The 21089-nt window shown below is 36.0% G+C and overlaps 2 protein-coding genes across 11 annotated transcripts in view; one reads left to right on the top strand and one right to left on the bottom strand.

Moving 5' to 3' along the window:
- Nucleotides 1–3286: 3286 nt before the first annotated feature.
- Nucleotides 3287–11620, bottom strand: LOC117335023 (DET1 homolog). 3 transcript variants are annotated; one of them, XR_004534270.1, is made up of 4 exons: nt 11395–11466; nt 5029–6600; nt 3993–4505; nt 3287–3915 (listed from the first exon to the last, which is right to left on the bottom strand). XR_004534270.1 is itself a non-coding variant. In XM_033894915.1 (3 exons), the coding sequence occupies exons 2-3, from the start codon at nt 6519–6521 to the stop codon at nt 4313–4315; spliced, it is 1686 nt and encodes a 561-aa protein (XP_033750806.1). In that variant the 5' UTR covers nt 6522–6600; nt 11570–11620; the 3' UTR covers nt 3287–4312. The 3 variants fall into 3 exon arrangements, 2 of the variants coding, with proteins under 2 accessions (XP_033750806.1, XP_033750805.1); XM_033894915.1 differs by lacking the exon at nt 11395–11466 and adding an exon at nt 11570–11620 and having other exon boundaries at nt 3287–4505; XM_033894914.1 differs by having other exon boundaries at nt 3287–4505.
- A 17-nt stretch (nt 11621–11637) lies between these two features.
- The window catches only part of LOC117335024 (heterogeneous nuclear ribonucleoprotein K-like), a 49926-nt gene continuing 40474 nt past the window's right edge, over nt 11638–21089 (top strand). For 6 of the 8 annotated variants that reach the window (XM_033894923.1, XM_033894920.1, XM_033894922.1 and 3 more), the window contains exon 1: nt 11639–11759. The gene's annotated coding sequence lies outside the window, so the exon portion shown is untranslated. Of the gene's footprint in view, nt 11760–21089 lie in introns of all 8 variants that reach the window. The other 2 variants (XR_004534272.1, XR_004534271.1) reach the window with 1 other exon arrangement.

Raw genomic sequence — 21089 nt, 5'->3', positions numbered from 1 at the left:
TGAAGAGTCCATGCTTGGTTTAGCCTACCGCAATAGATTGCCGAGCCCTTGCTTGGTTTAGTCTGCCGCACTAGATCAAATATTGCCGAGCCCTTGCTTGGTTTAGTCTGCCACACTAGATCAAATATTGCCGAGCCCTTGCTTGGTTTAGCCAGCCGCATTAGATAAGATATTGCCGAGCCTTTGCTTGGTTTGGCCCACTGCATTAGATCAAATATTGCCGAATGCATGCTTGGTTAAGCCCGCTACACTAGATAAGATATTGCTGTGCCAATGCTTGGGTTGTACTTCATCTACAGAAACTAATCTCATTAGATCCTTCCTAGTACAACAGGGTGTTACCCTACGCTTATATTCATTATTTCGGGTGCAATCTGAGAATTTTGGTATTTGTTGCAACAGAATAATTACTTCCCAGACAGCTTCACAGTGCTCCAAAGATACGAACTGATGCCATACTTGACTTCATATTTTCGATATAACACATTTACCTCCAAGCATCAATGGAAATCCATAGTGAAATCTGCCATAACGTCCACCAGGTATACGATCCCGACTTATACGTAATGTGGCTCGTTGCAGAATCTGTATCTGACATCCATGTTATTTACTCATTGTGTTCAGTCGACATTACCAGCTGCTCCTGGTCGTGCATCTCGCTAGCCATGGCTTCTGATTACATTACACTTGTTCGTGGAGTATAACGTAGAAGCCTTGGCTAGCGAAGATGCTGGTCGTGCCACATGTTCTTTATGCTCCCCAACTTTCAGTGATGTTATAGTTAATTTCTGCTCCACCTGTGAGTAAATCAGTGATCTCCACGATAATTTTCTACAAGGAGTCTGAGTGTATTCAACTCGATTGTAGGCGAGGACAATGACACTTATAAGGTGCGTCATTGTCCAGAAACGTTTCCTGGTCAAAGCAGCTCAGTTCATTGTAAATTTGTAAAATTGGATTTTATTTTCGTGAATGAATCCTCTAAATTGACACCTTTGGTAATGTTATTTATTTGTCGTTTTCGTGTATACCTAATTATCTCCACATGAGGGAAAATGGGAAGTTTGATGCTACCCGTTCTGAGAGGAATTTAGCTAGCCTTGGGTGAAAACCTTTCAGATTTGGCCAACGAAGAGGACTATATTGTTTGTTCTCATTGTCATTCCAATTGTCTGTTTGTAGATGTTGAATTGAGAATTGTTCTTCATTTTCTAATGTGAAATTTCATGTTTTTCATAGTTCTTGAACTCTTGAAACCGTCCAAATGGCAATAGGGCATAACAACGGATTTTTTTTTTCTTTTGTAGTTTCCTCACTACCTCCCCCATAAACCCAGTACAACACTCCCATACATCATAATGTCAGTGTTACCTGTGGGTAGACCCAGTAGTTAATCATATTTACTAAACACATGTCCATTCTACACATAGGAACTTGGAATGAATTCCCAACCCAAGGTCCATCACATGTATTATAGTATCAATAATATGATAAGGACCGTGGGTTGGGAACTCGTGACGAATCCCTGTGATTCTACAGTCCAGTTTTGCTAGTAAATTGAAGTGACCTTAATCTGTACTGTTGAAATCAGTATATTTTTCTAGGAAAACAAACAGAGAATACTGACACGAAAACGAAACAGCAATTATAACTCAAAATGAACCAAGTGGAAATATGAAATAATACAAATTTTTCATGAAGATATGAGAGCAAGACCAGACATTTCAGAGGGCAGGCCTCTTTCTGCTACATCAACAACAACCTCAGTTTATGTCAAATCTGACTTAATGTTGCATACTCAAAATGAGGACCAGGGTGGTGACAGAACCTCTACGTATATCAACAAGCATGGAATACTTCCGACTTCACATTGCACAAAGAAACATAATATTTCCCAAGATCATGATGTCAACCATAGGATTTTTGTCAGAGTTTTGGATAATCAAGCTTTTTTATTATCATATATTTTGATCATCAAACTTTTCAATTATTAAGCTTTTAGATAAATAACTTTTTTGGATAACCAGACTTTTGGATATGCCAGGTTTTAGATAATTGATCTTTTGGAATATTAGGATTTTGAATAATATTTTTTGTTTGTTTTTCTTTCTTTCTTTTTTCATCAGGGTATAGTATTATCAAGCTTTTGGATAATTATGCATTTGGATTATCAGATGTTTGGATTATCAGATGTTTGGATCATCAGATGTTTGGATCATCAGATGTTTGGATCATCAGATTTTGGGTTATCAGATGTTTGGATCATCAGATGTTTCGATTATCAGATGCTTGGATCATCAGATGTTTGGATTATCAGATGTTTGGATAATCAGATGTTTGGATCATCAGATGTTTGGATCATCAGATTTTGGGTTATCAGATGTTTGGGTTATCAGATGTTTGGATTATCATATGTTTGGATCATCAGATGTTTGGGTTATCATATGTTTGGGTTATCATATGTTTGGATTATCAGATTTTGGGTTATTAGATGTTTGGATCATCAGATTTTGGATTATCAGATTTTGGATTATCAGATTCAGATGTTTGGATTATCAGATTTTGGGTTATCAGATTCAGATGCCTGGATCATCAGATGTTTGGGTTATCATATGTTTGGATCATCAGATGTTTGGATTATCAGATGTTTGGATTATCAGATTTTGGGTTATCATATGTTTGGATCATCAGATTTTGGGTTATCAGATGTTTGGGTTATCATATGTTTGGATCATCAGATGTTTGGGTTATCATATGTTTGGGTTATCAGATGTTTGGATTATCAGATGTTTGGATTATCAGATGTTTGGATTATCAGATTTTGGATTATCAGATTTTGTGTTATCAGATGTTTGGATTATCAGATTTTGGATTATCAGATTTTGGGTTATCATATGTTTGGGTTATCAGATGTTTGGATTATCAGATGTTTGGATTATCAGATGTTTGGATTATCAGATGTTTGGATTATCAGATTTTGGATTATCAGATTTTGGGTTATCAGATGTTTGGATTATCGGTTGTTTGGATCATCAGATGTTTGGATCATCAGATTTTGGATCATCAGATGTTCGGATCATCAGATTTTAGATTATTAAATGTTTGGATTATCATGATTTTAGATTATCTATGAATATTATATAAACTCAATCTGTCCAGGATTTCATGAGATGTCCTGTAGGCAAGTGGTGACACCACTTTTTTCACATAAAACCTCCAGTTCCCTCCCCTTTCTATAGGTGTCTTTATATACATGTACATGTACATTACACTGAGAAAACCATCATTAAGATTTGACATCATTTAATATACATATAATAAATATTGACATAAATTTACAAACTTGTTTGGATGCAAATTGTCCTGATAGTCTCCTGAGAGTTTATAATGTAATTCCCTTCTCCTTAAGATGTTACATGTATGAATCTATCTTTAAAAAATTGTTAAAATTCAACATTGTCCATTTATCACAACATCTCTTAGCTGTGGAGAATGTGAAAGTCAGTGACACAGTGAGTGTTGGTCCACTGTACGCTGAAAAGAAAGGGTTTGTTTGCTTCAGTAGTCTTGTTGTATGTGGAAATTGATGACACACGTCCAGGGTTGTTTCATGGAAACTGATATGGATCAACTGTGGAAGTTGATGACACACTCAACTGATATGGATCAAATTAACTACTGTGGCTGTACCATATGTGGAAATTGATGACACACTCTGGATTGTTTCATGGAAACTGATATGGATCAACATCAGCTACTGTGGCTGTGCCATATGTGGAAGTTGATGACAAACTCGTCATTGGTCCTCTGTACACCGATTGCTTCTGTTAGCTACTGTAGCTGTGGCGTATATGGAAGTTGAAGACATACTCAACTGATATGGAACAATATTAGCTACGTTGGTCCTCTGTACACCTATTGTTTCTGTTAGCTACTGTAGCTGTGGCGTATGTGGAAGTTGACGACATACTCAGCATTGGTCCTCTGTACACCTATTGTTTCTGTTAGCTACTGTAGCTGTGGCGTATGTGGAAGTTGACGACATACTCAGCATTGGTCCTCTGTACACCTATTGTTTCTGTTAGCTACTGTAGCTGTGGCGTATGTGGAAGTTGACGACATACTCAGCATTGGTCCTCTGTACACCTATTGTTTCTGTTAGCAACTGTAGCTGTGGCGTATGTGGAAGTTGACGACATACTCAGCATTGGTCCTCTGTACACCTATTGTTTCTGTTAGCTACTGTAGCTGTGGCGTATGTGGAAGTTGACGACATACTCAGCATTGGTCCTCTGTACACCTATTGTTTCTGTTAGCTACTGTAGCTGTGGCGTATGTGGAAGTTGACAACATACTCAGCATTGGTCCTCTGTACACTGATAGCAAACGGTTCACTGGGATGAAATGTAAAGGCTACTAGCCTCCTAGCGGTAGGAGGAGGACTTCGTCCCATCACTCCAGCATAGATCTTGAACTTCAGCAAGCCTGAGTCTCGTGCATAAAACCTAAATAATTTATAAAGAAATTGAAATAATAATACATATCAGATATAAATGTGTATATTTACATCAGACCTATACAGAGGGATATTTTAGAACAAAGATTTTAAATTATCTCCTCTAGAAATTTGCCCTCCAAAAAGATAAATGTTTAAGGCATTTGTCTTTTTTTCCTTTTTTTTTGAGAATAAATGGAAAATGTTAATTCTTCACTTTAGGGGAAGTATTTATTTAAAACTATATGTATGGAAATTGAATATATATATATATTCAGGTAATAGGAAGGAAATTGAAATTGACATACATCTACTGTTCTGCTAATTCACAGTGAATCTACAAATTCCTAACCCACTGTAAATGCTACATGTGTCAATACCTTGTGTTCTCATAGTTAATTAGCTAAATGATATTCCCATTTCTTAATTTATGCCAAATTACACATTTCTACTGTGATCATAACAATAATCAACAAGTGAATCTGATGAAAAATAATTCATTATTGTTTACCTGATAAACAATATTATGTTACCTGATGGGGTAATCTCCGCACGCCTTTGGTCGCTCCATCTGGGAAACCCACTTATCATCATAACTAAAGAGAGCCAAGTCGAGGTAGGGACTACAGCTGTAGGATTGAGAACTTATTGGAAGTTGGGCCAGTAAGCGTTTCACAGCCTCTGTATGTCCTCCGAATTTCGCATTGATGATTGTATGCTTGAATCGTTGCTGTATCTGACGTGCATAAATATTGCTAGATGCAGAGCATGTAAACTGAGCTCCATCATGGAGAGTCGCATTTCTGAATAAGTCACAGAAATTTTCAAAAAGTTCCAACAAATCTTCTGATATATTTTCACATACTGCCAGAACTTCTGTAGTTACCATGTTGTATACAACAAAAAAAGAAGGCTGAGAATTGGGGTCGGAAATTTTCAATGTCACAACGTCTTCACTTGCGTATTTTATCAAGAGATGATTTTCATCCAGTAATTGCATTTTCCACATGCGCAGAGCTTTGAATTGGTCAAAATATTTATAGAACTTACGTAAAGCATAAAGTGTGCCTTCATGTATGGCCCTGCGGTACAAAAACACCATCAGTCTATGCTTTAATGAATTTATTGTGTTGTCATAAAATGGCCTATGAGGTTGGCCACTCACCCTGTCGAGACCCATATGAAAGTATAGCCCATCGTCTTCATAGCAAAATCTTCCGATACTCCTTACATCAACAAAGCAAGCATTTCGGGTGTGAACCTGGAAAATATGTATTGTTTGCTGTTGGACGGAGAGTACAGCTAGTGTATCCTTGTACAGGTATAAACCTTGATTATGAGAAAGGAAGATTTTGTCACATCGAAACTGTCTTGTATCACAAAGTCTGCCTGTTTCCAAGTCAATAAGGAGCAAAGAATAATTTTCCAGTGGAGATCGTTGATTTGGTGACACAGATTCATTATTTCGATACATCTCCCAAAACAGAGGATATGGATCATCAGGTATGTACATAGCAGACCCAACAATGACATAGTTCCCATCATCTGTGAATAGGCTACATTCCCTATTTAAATGTTCTCCGTGATTAGCCACATGTGTCACATGCTTCAGTTTAAAAAATTTGTCAAATAATACTGCACGAATGCGTAATGACTCTTGGTCTGTGCCCATGAAGTCACCTTTAACATTTTGTAGAATATCTTCTGCAGCTGCAGAACCTTGAAATGAGTAAATTTCTATTGATGTTTGGTCTGAAGAAAAGGCAATGAAGTACCTTCCATCTGGAGAAAACTTCCGAAGGAAACATGGAGGTTTTTCAACGTTGACAACAGTAAAGTTGGGGAAGACATTAGTGTACAGCGATCGCGCTCTGTTGAATTGGGCACCAGGAAGTGAAGTATGTGTTTGTTGATAAAAAAATCTCTGAACAATGTTTTGGTTTGGAATTTTTCTCTGTCTTATTTCTTGACCTTGGAGTTTTAACCCTTGACCCACACAACTGGCCATAGCATGTTTGGTATCCATTTTGCTGTTTCATGAGTCTCATTTAGGTTCACTAAACTGTCCTGTTCTGTATCATTGTTCTGGTGCAGTTTTAAATTCTCTGTTAAAAAAAAGTAGAACAAGAATATTATTAGAAAAACTGTCACTTACATAATAAAATGTGTATGATAAAAATTCTCCAAATGATAATGAAATAAAAGGTTGAACTTTTAAAAAAAAGTATTAGTGAAAATGGAAGTCCTTCTTAGAACAGAGACCTATAAAAGGTATAGTTATAGGTGTCTGTTCAGGATAAGACGAACTGGAATGGGCTCAGTTGAGGAGTCAGTTCCGTGGCAGCTCAAATGGTGAGATTGTCTGTCTACAGATCCCAGGTTCTGTTCTGGTCATTATATTTCCAGGTTTGGGAAAACCACCAACTTGCGTTCAATATGTATCAAAACTTTATTATTATCCGCCAATTGAGGTATAGCTTTGTTACTTAAAATAGCCAAAATTAGGGGAGGGTATCAATTTTCATATATCAATATTTGAAGGGATATTGCGATATATCATGATATATTTCGATAATTTTGAATGAATTTTGTAGAACAAATGACTGAAACATGAGCAGTAGAGAAACAATTGCTTGGTTTAATCCAGTGATGTAACAAAAAATGACTTATCTTGATGTCATACACACACCTACAAAATTTATAACACATCCAGCAAGTTAAAATAAGGTTTAAGTAATAAAACACATCCAGCAAGTTCAATTAAGTTTAAACAGAAAACTATCAGTAAAAAGTTCCAAATTCTGCAGTTAAAATCCCTGAATAGTTAAAGAAATTTGCTGCAATATATTGTGATACTGAACAACATATTGCAATATCAAATCACTTCAAACTTTATCTTTTTAATATTTTGGTCCATGTTGCATTTATTCAGTCATGAACTATCATACAAATGCAAAAATATAAAATATTTGCACTTTTAAAAGAACCAAAAATTGATTTAATTCTTTCAGTAGAATAGCATCATGTTTTTAAGTAGACCAAGCTTTCTGTAAACATTTTTTATTTTGCGTAAAATATCATTTATCTTGTAAATTAATGTGCCATTAAAAATATATATATTTCAAAGTTTAATGTTTAAGCGATTTTGGCTATTTTTAGACACTAATCCATGCATACTGCAACTGGCATATAATATGCAAGTTGGCAATTTCCCCAAACGTGACTACACATTACAATTATATTCCCAAAAAAGTAGATTTTCTGTTAATCATTTAGAATGTTTTACGGTAGTTTCTGAATCTTGGTGTAACCCTGTAAATGGTTTTTAAATACTAGCCGCAATATTCTGCTCAGCTGGGGAGATATTCTCATCAGCTCGATCAGCTGAGCACAAGACCAGCAATCCAAATGTCACCGATTTGATATCTAGCGGAGGCAGTGATTGAAATTCAATTACCTGGTAATCATACACTTTGTCAAATTGGCCCTAATACTCAGCCTTGCTCCACACACATCACTTTCACACATGGAATAAACTTTATGACAGGTTCTTTCCACAGGGGCTTGGTTTTGGGATTTTAAGTAACATATGACATCAGTAAACAACCACAACACTATTGATAAGTATTCATATACATTCTGAAACCTTATAAGCAAACAAGGTTATCAATGTATAAAAAACAAGAGGCCCATGGGCCTTAACGGTCATCTGACAAACACTTACAGCAGGGATACACCCCTCAATCCAGCATCATTACCATAAACTATCTATACGCAGCTAGTTATGGTTCAGATCAAATTTGGTTTTTATCCATTTTGGCTTATCCAGGAAGAACAGCATCTTAAAGCAAAGTTTAGGCAAGTTCCCATTTTTGGGGCATGCCCCTCTGTCCCAATGGGTCGGAAAAGCCTCATTTATATCAATTAGGATTGTCCTTCCCCAATGATGTTTCATACTAAATATGGTTGTATTCAATTAAGGCATTAAGGAGGAATAGCATTTTTAACCTAAGTGCTCCTTTTGCCCCATCCTTCTTTCCCCAGGAGTCAGACCTGTCTCATTTAAATAAAATATGACTGTCGATCGTCACCTTATGTTTCACATCAAATCTGGTTGTAATCCACCAAAAGGTTAAGAAGGAGTAGGATTTTATAGCAAAATTCACCAAGTTCCCCTTTTGGGGCCACACTGCTCTGGCCCAAGGGGTAACACTAGCCTCATTTATATAAAATATGACCACCCTTTCCCAAGGATGCTTCAAACCAAATTTGGAAGTAATTCACTTAAGGGTTAAGGAGGAGTAGCGTTTTGAAATAAAAGTCTTACGCACAGCGCACTAAGGGTTGAGGAGGAGAAGCGTTTTGAAATAAAAAGTCTTACGCACGGCGCACGACGACGGACAGAACATGATGGTCATCTGACCCAGGGTTAGAACGAATAATCATACCCTGCCTACAATGCTCTCCGGCTGACAACGACCATCTCTAAGAAATTGTCCGTCCGACGTCCAGAGCTACGTTATCGCAGCTAACCCAGGGTCAGATGACCTAAAAAGCCCCTATCATTTTTATAAGGTTTCAGAGAATGAATACTTAATAATTTATAGTGTTGTGGTTGTTAACTGATGTCATATGTTACTCAAAATTGCGAAACTGAGCCCCTGTGGATTTTGCTATTGTTTATTAAAAAAATTGCCAGAAAAGTACCTATACAATATCAGAGACATATATAGAGATTGGCTACTCTCTATTTGCCCTTATGTCTACATGGTGGCCCCTGATCTTCCCACAATCCTTTGCGGTCGCTCGGTTCAGTCTTCTCCTGACGCCATATTGGAGAAAACTTGAAAACCAGACACAAAATTATCGATAATTTCTATTTGAAATCATCACCAAGATCCAATGACGTGCTTTAATTTTATTAATATCAAAGTGCAGAAGTGTCATTAATATGAAATATATCACAATTTGCTATCAAAGTGTTTGTGTTTTGAGTATGAAAGTCAAGCACACCACAGGGAAGATCAGCGGGAATTTCCAATTTTCGAGAAGTCCCTATGGGGTTTTCGAAAATACGGATAAATGACAACAATGTGCATGATAAACAAGACCATATCCCATCAGTATGATAGTTTTTGGATAATGTAATAACTTTTGTAGTTGCCTAAATAAAACGATGTGCTTTTTGAGTGCGTTTAAAATTGACGATGTTTTGGTCTGATGTAATGGCAACTTAATTACAAAACTAGGACAAGTCGAATAGGACCCAATGGATTTTCGAAAATACAGATTAATTGCAACAGTGTGCATGATCAATAAAACTACATCCCATAAGTATGATAATTTTTGGATAATGTAGTAACTTTTGTAGTGGCCTAAATAGAATGATGTGCTTTTTGTGTGCGTTTAAAATTGACAATGTTTTTGTCTGACGTAATGGTGGCGTAATTACAAAACTAGGTCATGTCGAATAGGACCCAATGGATTTTTGAAAATACAGATTAATTGCAACAGTGTGCATGATCAATAAAACTACATCCCATAAGTATGGTAATTTTTGGATAATGTAACTTTTGTAGTGGCCTAAATAGAATGATGTGCTTTTTGTGTGCGTTTAAAATTGACAATGTTTTGGTCTGACGTAATGGTGGCGTAATTACAAAACTAGGTCATGTCGAAGAGGGCCCAATTGATTTTTGAAAATCAGATAAATGACAACAGTGTGCATAATCATCAAGACTATATCCCATAAGTATGGTAGTTTTTGGATAATGTAGTAACTATTGTAGTGGCCTAAATAAAACGATGTTCTTTTTGTGTGTATTTAAAATTGGCGATGTTTTGGTCTGACGCAGTGGCAGATTAACCAGAACATGTCGAATAAGTTCCAGTACATACACACATGCGCAAAGCCCGATTTACCTGTGCTTGCGTGTGTTTGATAGGGGACAAGGCGCTCTCGATAAGGGATATGCTTGAGTGGTCACGAATAAAGGGAGCCACCACTTGTACGGGAAAATAGCTGTAACAGAGCACATGCTTAATTAAATTTAAATCACTGCCTCCGTTAGGGATGGAACCCGGGACCTCTGGCTTACTAGTCTTACGCTCAACCGATCGAGCTAAAGAGAAGATCTCTCTAGCTGAGCGGTATATTGCGGCTAGTATTTACCAGGGTTACTACTCCCTCTCCAGGAAAGAACTCGTCCTAGAGTTTCCAGGAGTAACAGCGATGCTTGTGGAGCAATCCTGAGTATTTTCCCCGGGTCCCTACATGGGTGCCAATGTAACAGAGCACATGCTTAATTAAATTTAAATCACTGCCTCCGTTAGGGATCGAACCCGGGACCTCTGGCTTACTAGTCTTACGCTCAACCGATCGAGGTAAAGAGAAGATCTCTCTAGCTGAGCGGTATATTGCGGCTAGTATTTACCAGGGTTACATAGCGATGTTACTTATCTCTCTATATATGTCTCTGATAATATATAACAGAGACGTGCATATCAGATATATGCACGTCTCTGTATATAATAAAGTCTTTATATAGGTATTTCACGCTATTCTTATTATATAAGACTAGATCACTAGCAGAGGCAGTGATTGAAATCTAAGTAATTAGCAATTTGCTACTGTGGTAAATGACATGTACATAGTAAGATTAAACACAGAATTATTCAAAGTGCACTGTACATTACACAGAGTAACAATACTAACATACACTGTGGTAAAAGGGAGGTAAATACCGTATTGCCAAATTGTAAACTAGACGCCAATTTCCACAAAAATACGCATTTTAAAAAGTAACATTTTGAGGGGATTTTTTCGTTGTCAGAAATTTCAAAGGACTTAATTGAATTGTCTGTTGGCCTTGAAAGTAGTTTTCATAATCTTTACTTACGACGATTTCTTTGCACATCATTTCTCTGCGTTACCTAGAAGCTTAACAAATGACATTACGAAGAAAACTCTGAGTGAGTGAGATTTATAGTCTCCAAACAATTGATTTCGTTTTGTTGTATATGATAGTTGAATAATTTTAACGGCCTTTTGTAATTAAAAAGAAAAAAAACTACCCTGTATATTTCTTTGCCTTTCTTGCTTCTTTTAGTTCAAACAAATACACGTCACGTGACAACAATTGTTTTCTTTGTGATAAATGAAAACTCTGAAGGACTTCCGAAAAATCGAAAAACCCACGCGGCAGCCATCTTCGAAGACAAAATTGCAGCAGGTGGGCAACCGGGGAATTCCAACGCTTAAAAGGTATCTTAATGATATGATTTAATGTCCCCAGGTGTAATAATCCCCTTCTGCAAGCAATTCCCTATCAAGCAGCCATGAGTTTGAAACACCAACGTCACTCATGAGTCAAGGCTAATACACAATCCGAATGGTTGGTGCTTGTGATGCATGCATGATCGTGCTGATTTTGAACAAAAAGCAAGGAATGCGGATGTTAATTAAGCCATAATAATCCCTACGTAACAATTTCCTATAAACTTATCTGATGCTATAACAGCTTCTCAATCAAGACATTAACTAATGTTCCCTAAAAAGAAACAATGCTCGATTCATGGTGTTTACTGTTATAAACCAGCAACATCAAATTGTGTGATTTCAGAATTCTGATATATGCTTCCTTCTAAGAGCTTTAATTTTGATTGTGTATGGTTGTAAGTGTGCATATGATATTTGGGACATCTTAACCCAATTTCAATGTAGCCTTAGTTTCATCTGTACGGAACGCCGAAGTCTTATGCGTATTTGACAATGTATTAATACGAGGTATGACGTTCCACGAGTATGACAAAGCTCTCAAACTACAGCATCACTGTGACGTCATACATATGCAATGTCACAGCATTGTCGTTGTAGCGAAAACAGATTTCTTCTGTCATTCGTAAAGTATAGAACAAAAGAATAAGTAGTGATGAATAAAATCTAACACTCCTGTTGAGTTCGTGTAATATTTGTTTCACACTTGGCCCGTCGGATATCAATCATTTACCCGACTTACTTACACATGCATTAAACAGTATGTCTTAACCCGGTATTGAACTCAGATATGTCAATGATTTAAGGATTTCGAGCTTATAAAATAATGTACCAAGCTAATTTATATAACAAATATTCATGGTATGTATAACTGTGATGATTTATCTCTCACAGTCACGAAGAATTTTTATGCCTCATACTCTGGTTAGAGCTATAAATGATAAACTGATTCCATGTAGGCTAATGGAGCAATGTTAACAGGACTTTATCTTAAAAACCACTAGTCAGTTGGGCTAGCCATTCAAAATTTTACTAGTCCAAATGTAAATTTCACTAGCCCAGTCGGGCTAGTAAAATTGAAAGTTGCTAGCCTAAAAATACCGGAATACGGAAATTCTTTTTGCCACTGTTCTTGGAACTTCTGTTCAAGTTTTCCTTCATGTTTGAGCTTTGATAATGTGATATTTTTCTCTTTTTTATTGCTTTCATCGTCATTATCATCAGAATTACGATCACCCACTTTTCGTTTCCCAAGACGTCGAATTTAGCGGTCCATAATCAGTTACTATGAACGCTTTTACCATGTGTCAAAAATGAGCTGTCAAAAACTAATATGAATGTGCCATTAATAAATTATTCGATACAAACGCGAACATGACCAAGACTTACCATGTGCTCAACATTGGAATCCTCAGACTTCATTTTCATTGTAATGCTTACGAAACTCTCGGGCGCTTACTAATGTATATACACAGCAACATGTTGAGTAAAAACTGAAAGTGGAGGATCGTTTTTCAGCGAACATACAAATAAATAATACAGAAAGGTATGTGAGTTGTTTATTGAAGTATTGTCAGGCATGTGACACTGCTTTTTACTAGCCCGACATTTTGAGCAAATTTATACAAGATTTCCACTAGTCGGGCTACCAGAATTTCAAACCACTAGCCCAGCTAGAAAATCTACTAGTCTCAGACTATCGGGCTACTTTTAAGTTTGAGCCCTGGTTAAAAGAGTGAAATCTGAGATATAATTGATGCCACATACTACTAAAATAATATAAGTTGCTGCAATGAGTACCTAGCTAGGTAGGGGCAGCGGTGGCCGAGTGGTTAAGGTGTCCCAACACTTTATCACTAGCCCTCCACCTCTGGGTTGCAAGTTCGAAACCTACGTGGGGCAGTTGTCAGGTACTGATTGTAGGCCGGTGGTTTTTCTCCGGGTACTCCGCTTGACTTGGCTCTATATATGAAAGTTACACTTCAATGCAGCAATATAATTCTCAAATCAAAATTGTTTCACCTTAACGAAAATTTAACCAATGCGTTTTATGTCGGATATTTCCATGAAAGATATCAAAGCCCAAATGGACATAATTTGTGGAGATAAACAATCAGATTTATTGATAATACAATGCAGACAGATGTCCAGATAGGTGCCTGTATGTACAGCTAACTCTACCATGTGGAAAGTGGGTCACATGTTTAAATTTAGTGACATGACCAAGTGAAATTTCCACGATTTATGGCAAATGACTAGCATTATAAAATGCCTTGTTTCAAGGTAATTATTTTCAAAGAGGTCGAATTTCTGGACACACCTACACAATGTTAATGTAAGAACTTCTGGACGCCATTTTTGCTATTGATTCTCGCTGCAGCATATCACATGACTAAACACTGCCCCCTGCTTGTGTTACTGAGGAAGCCATCATAGCTTCAGTTCCCAACTTTATCACTGAAGTTTTTGCAGAAGACGATGATGACATGTTTGAATGCGAAGATATATATACATCCCCAACATTAATTTACAAGGATTGTTGCAAGATTTGACAGATATTATCGAAAAAGGTAATGAGGAACCGTGACTTCCGCGTTACCACTATTACCTGGCTAGGCAGCATTGGAGCAGACGATGAAAAATGGATACAGCTTTAAAGCTGAATGTTATTGTTGGCATGAGTAATTTACAGATTACTGCTATAAGCTATTTAATTAATCACTTTTCTTACCAGACACATTATTTTACAGGAAAAAGGCAATATTATCCCACAAAAAAATTGACAAAGGAAGTAGAATATTGTGTTTATTTCAACACTAAGGAACTATGATCATAAACATGATTTTTGAAGTTTTGATGTAATATTTAACTTTTTACTTTGAATAAAATTAAAACATTACAATGACAGATTTATTCTGATTAAAAAAAAAATATTAACCACAGTATTTGTCAAAAATGAGTGCATATAGTTTTAAAATTGATACAAAAAAGCAATTATCAGTCACAGCATAAACTTGAAAAAAGTGCCATTGAGATGGTGCACAAAAATGACCGATGATGAACATTGTAAACTATCCTCATTGAATTAGTGCTGTTATCTACTGGTTATATAAAGGGCATGTATTTAAAGAAAATATCTGATGAACTATGATTTATTAATACAAATATAATATATGAGAGTGTATGTGGCCCTAATGATTTTCTGACGATACTGATTATTGTTTTATAATAATTACAAAATTCTATTTAGAATTGTAATAATGCACTGTATATATGACCTTATAAGGGTGCATGTCTCCCCTTATTAAGTATTAAAAAAAATTTAAGTAGCATTCAAAACTTACAAATTTGTAGAAATCTTATTCATACAACAAATTGATATTTACATCACAGTTATTGTTCAAATTTGTCTATTAGTATACAAATATATATATATTAAGAAATCAGTATGAAATTATACATTTACTTTCATCTTAATGATCATAAGCCTCAATGTCAGTCTATGCAGTCTGCAATGTGCCTTTTGCTGCTATTTGGTGCCCATAATGTTGCCTTGTACATGGTCATGTGCAAAGGTGTGAATATCATGATCAGTCAGGCATGGAACTATGATCTGGGGTAGGGGCTATGTTGTGCCCTCCATGGTTGAGTGCACACAACACTGCCCTAATTCACAGACTAATTAGTGTCCAGGGGGTCCTTGCCAGGTGGTAATTACCTTGTACAGGTGAACAGGCCTGGGGCTTGAGAAGTGCAGAGCTTATCATGACTAGAGAATAACAAAATGGTGGCCAAGAAATTGTATACAAAAAAGGCATGTAGGAAATAAATAAAGGTATGCAGATTGCAAATAAGGGTGTGGTGCGCTGCAGAAAGGGCATGATGCCATAGAAAAAGTATTGGTTAATTAAACTATATGTGTCTCATCTGATGAAGACCACATCCATGTAGCAAATATTAAATGTTTCTAATGTTTGAACAGCATCTGTACTAAGTGTTTCTTATTTATACACTTTTTCCTTCAAGTCTCATTTCCAATTGTATTTGTTGTTTATTTATTAAGAATTCCCATAAACTGAAAAAAAAACCTGATATTCTTTATGTATTATACGAGGAAGCATAATCTAGCAAGCTATATTTTACCAATCCCCCACCCCCCTACTTTGACAGGTTTGCTGCACCAACTCGTCCAAGTTTGGTCAGGAATTCTGTTCCATATGCATACATGTACATTATCTTTGTAAATGATTTATTGATAGCCGATTAAGGTAATATAAGATTTTTTATTGTGATTACCCAATTTTGTTGATTGTGATGTTCCCCAGACATCAAATGCAAATATGAACACTTTTAGTTAAGTATCACTACACAGAAATACCAGAATACAGAATCTAATTATAGAAAATTTTAGACAGGATGACTTGAATTGAAGTGTTTAATGAGGTATTATTTTTTGTTAATTTTTGAGTATGCCTAAAAATTACAAGATGTCCTAGGCACGTTAGGACAATGAAATTGAAATCTTAATGAAGATATATTCAGAATTTATTAGCAGATTGAAAATAATTGCACTGCCATGGTACTGCTGTAACAGAATGTTGATATAACACTGCATTAGAAAATGTATGGGCCTCTTGCCCCAAAATCTATATAACATCAGTTATTGAAGTTGTACAAGTTTAAGATTAAATTTTGTAAGGTACCACTCCAATTCAAAGATCTCTCAGATTCTGGGTGAGTTGTCTTTGCATGATTGAAATCATTTATTAAACTTTAAAAATGTTCCATTTTCTGAAAAAAAAATCTTGTTAATGCTATATATATATTTGATAATTTTTTCTCACTGTGGTGTTATAATTACATTTTCCCGCAGCTATTGTACCAGCGTTGTCAACATTTCATTTTAAAGTTTCTGTTTAGATCTGTTGCATAAAAAGGATAAGTCCAACTTTAACCACACTTTGTATATATAGTAAGATCAGTAGACATCTCAACATAGCCTTCATTTACCATCCAGAATGCTGGAATCCAGTAGACATCTCAACATAGCCTTCATTTATCATCCAGAATGCTGGAATCCAGTAGACATCTCAACATAGCCTTCATTTACCATCCAGAATGCTGGAATCCAGTAGACATCTCAACATAGCCTTCATTTACCATCCAGAATGCTGGAAGTAGACATCTCAACATAGCCTTCATTTACCATCCAGAATGCTGGAATCCAGTAGACATCTCAACATAGCCTTCATTTATCATCCAGAATGCTGGAAGTAGACATCTCAACATGGCCTTCATTTACCATCCAGAATGCTGGAAGTAGACATCTCAACATAGCCTTCATTTACCATCCAGAATGCTGGAAGTAGACATCTCAACATAGCCTTCATTTACCATCCAGAATGCTGGAAGTAGACATCTCAACATGGCCTTCATTTATCATCCAGAATGCTGGAATCCAGTTAGGATGCTGGGAATCTGGAATTTTGTGTTATAGTAATTAGTATGGATATCTCAACATATCCTACAGATTATTTGAATTTTGATTTTGATTTGAAATGACGTGTACCACTAATTAGAGTAAACATTTTTAGCCCACCATCATCAGATGGTGGGCTATTCAAATCGCCCTGCGTCCGTGGTCCGTCGTCCGTCCGTCCCTCCGTCCCTCCGTCCGTCCGTCCGTCCGTCCGTCCCTCCGTCCGTAAACAATTCTTGTTATCGCTATTTCTCAGAAAGTACTGAAGGGATCTTTCTCAAATTTCATATGAAGGTTCCCCTTGGTGCCTAGTTATGCATATTGCGTTTTGAGACCAATCAGAAAATAACATGGCCGACAGGCAGCCATCTTGTATTTTGACAATTGAAGTTTGTTATCGCTATTTCTGAGAAAGTACTGAAGGGATCTTTCTCAAATTTCATATGAAGGTTCCCCTTGGTGCCTAGTTATGCATATTGCGATTTGAGACCAATCCAAAAACAACATGGCCGACGGGCAGCCATCTTGGATTTTGACAATTGAAGTTTGTTATCGCTATTTCTGAGAATGTACTGAATGGATCTTTCTGAAATTTCATATGTAAGTTCCCCTTGGTGCCTAGTTATGCATATTGCGTTTTGAGACCAATCAGAAAACAACATGGCCGACAGGCAGCCATCTTGGATTTTGACAATTGAAGTTTGTTATCACTATTTCTGAGAAAGTATATAAGGGATCTTTCTGAAATTTCATATGTAGGTTTCCCTTGGTGCCTAGTTATGCATATTGCGATTTGAGACCAATCCGAAAACAACATGGCCGACGGGCAGCCATCTTGGATTTTGACAATTGAAGTTTGTTATCGCTATTTCTGAGAATGTACTGAATGGATCTTTCTGAAATTTCATATGTAAGGTTCCCCTTGGTGCCTAGTTATGCATATTGCGTTTTGAGACCAATCAGAAAACAACATGGCCGACAGGCAGCCATCTTGGATTTTGACAATTGAAGTTTGTTATCACTATTTCTGAGAAAGTATATAAGGGATCTTTCTGAAATTTCATATGTAGGTTTCCCTTGGTGCCTAGTTATGCATATTGCGTTTTGAGACCAATCGGATAACAACATGGCCGATAGTCAGCCATCTTGGATTTTGACAATTGAAGTTTGTTATCGCTATTTCTGAGAAAGTACTGAAGGGATCTTTCTCAAATTTCATATGAAGGTTCCCCTTGGTGCCTAGTTATGCATATTGCGTTTTGAGACCAATCGGATAACAACATGGCCGACAGGCAGCCATCTTGGATTTTGACAATTGAAGTTTGTTATCGCTATTTCTGAGAATGTACCGAATGGATCTTACTGAAATTTCATATGTAAGTTTCCCTTGGTGCCTAGTTATGCATATTGCGTTTTGAGACCAATCAGAAAACAACAATACATGGCCGACAGGCAGCCATCTTGGATTTTGACAATTGAAGTTTGTTATCACTATTTCTGAGAAAGTATATAGGGGATCTTTTTGAAATTTCATATGTAGGTTTCCCTTGGTGCCTAGTTATGCATATTGCGTTTTGAGACCAATCAGAAAACAACATGGCCGACAGGCAGCCATCTTGGATTTTGACAATTTAAGGCCGTTATCATGATCACTAGTTCTGAGAAAGTTCTGAATGGATCTTTCTGAAATTTCATATGTAAGTTTCCCTTGGTGCCTAGTTATGCTTATTGCGTTTTGAGACCAATCTGAAAACAACATGGCCGACAGGCAGCCATCTTGGATTTTTACAATTGAAGTTTGTTATCACTATTTCTGAGAAAGTACTGAAGGGATCTTTCTCAAATTTTATAAGTAGGTTCCCCTTGGTCCCTTGTGTTGCATTTTTCGACCACTCTGTCCTGAAAACAACCTGGCAAACAAACAGCCATCGTTAAATCTCAAATTTCTTATATAGCTAGGATTCCCTTGTTTGAAAAGTACTGGAGGGATGTCTCAATTTGCACAGATTAGTAAAATGAAGGGAAAAGTAGAGAAAAGATCAATCTGACATGGAACCTATGAAGATCATTCAATGGTGGGCGCCAAGATCCCTCTGGGATCTCTTGTTTACACATGCATGTCTATAATGTATACTGGTGCTTCCATACTATCAAGTGGGTTGTTTTTGGAAAATGTACTGAAATTTTAGTAATTTATTGAGTTTTATTAAAACTTAACATACTGACAAAGTGGTATGTATACAGACAAGACATAATTACATGTAATTCTTGTGTGAAATGTAAATACATTAGTTTTATCTTTATGAATAAAAGAATTAAATAGATTAAAAAGTTGATGTCTGGTTTGTTCACTTCCTAAATAATTTTTCTTCAGAAAAAAAACAAAGGAATAATACCAAGTCTCAATAGTGTAAGAGTTATGTCCCTTTGTATTTAAACTGTTCTCTGATGCCTTGGTTAGGACAAAGGTCATCTGCACAGAGATTTGTTAGTCAGCTGTTATTAAAATATTGTAACAAGTCTATTTGGAAGACATCTTTTGCATTGGAAGGTGTATTTTTCCTCAAAAAAAAAACAACAAACCAAAATGAAAAAGAACAAAAAACATAATGATTAAATTATGTATAAATATAAAAAAAAGAAATAACAACATGCATTAATGAAATTAAATGTGAATTATTATCTTTGATTTATAAAAGGAAAAAATATTTCACTGGAGTCCGTGTTAGGAAAAAGAATATTGAAATTGAAAGATCGATGATATTCTTGAACTTGAAGATCATCTAGTACTCTGCAGTATTTTATACTGCACAGCTCATTCAACGCTAAATTCGAAATGTTGATGTTGAGAATGGCTATTTTTCTATTATTCAGTAAAAAAATTACCAATACAATTTATTTTATATTTACATATAATTACGTCCAGATATATAATTTTCTAAGCACCTTCCTGTCTGCATTTGATTTTGACTGGGAAAATAATAATTTGACGATCAACAGATTGTTGCCGTGGAGACTTTGAACTTGTATGTTGTAACGTTTAATGTAGATTAATGATTTCCAAGATACAGGTGAAAACACTGATTAGACTGTCTTGGTGTCAGTGGTCCATTGACAACATTAACAGTCATAAACTTACGATGTATTACTGATAAAAAATCAGGATGCATTCTCCCCTTTGATAACATGTTCGTATATTTTTAACATAAAATTATTATGTACAGCTCGGGTTATTAGTTGATGAACGTGTATCATTAACAAAATTCTCTAAAGATGAGAACAAATCAGAACAAGGTTATCAAATTTCTCATTGCAATTTGTGCACATTAATGCACACGATTGAATACATTTTAATATTTGGCAGGATATTGCTAATAATGCCTTTGATATGTTGTAATACTTTTACAATATTCCTAGTGATTGACAATACTCAACATAAAAACATGTGTCAGTTAGGTTGGTCCGTCGATAATTGTTAGTGTTGGTGTTAGTTTTTGTGACTGCTCTTCATAAATAATTTTGATGTAGACTTATTGCTACAATTCAAACAAATATATTTTCTTGACTTATTGCTGCAATTCAAACAAATATATTTTCTTGACTTATTGCTGCAATTCAAACAAATATATTTTCTTGACTTGTTGCTACAATTCAAACAAATATATTTTCTTGACTTATTGCTACAATTCAAACAAATATATTTTCTTCTATGAACATCGAGGGGTGTACTTTTACCGAAAGTTTGTTAATCTAACACTACAGCCAAAAACGTCTGAAAAGGTGCTAAATACACACACTAGGATGAGTCCAAATACACCTAGAGATACACAAGATTTCAG

Source organism: Pecten maximus, chromosome 9 (assembly GCF_902652985.1).
Source record: "Pecten maximus chromosome 9, xPecMax1.1, whole genome shotgun sequence".
In the NCBI taxonomy this organism is placed as follows: Eukaryota; Metazoa; Mollusca; class Bivalvia; order Pectinida; family Pectinidae; genus Pecten; species Pecten maximus.
The sequence above is the reverse complement of the archived record's forward strand: the minus strand, read 5'-3'. Positions and strand labels throughout refer to the sequence as shown.

Coding starts and splice junctions, on each gene's coding strand:
- LOC117335023 (XM_033894915.1), bottom strand. CDS start 6,521: ATGGATACCAAACATGCTATGGCCAGTTGTGTGGGTCAAGGGTTAAAA. Junction 4,506..5,028: donor TGCGGAGATTACCCCATCAG/GTAACATAATAT, acceptor TAAATTATTTAG/GTTTTATGCACGAGACTCAG.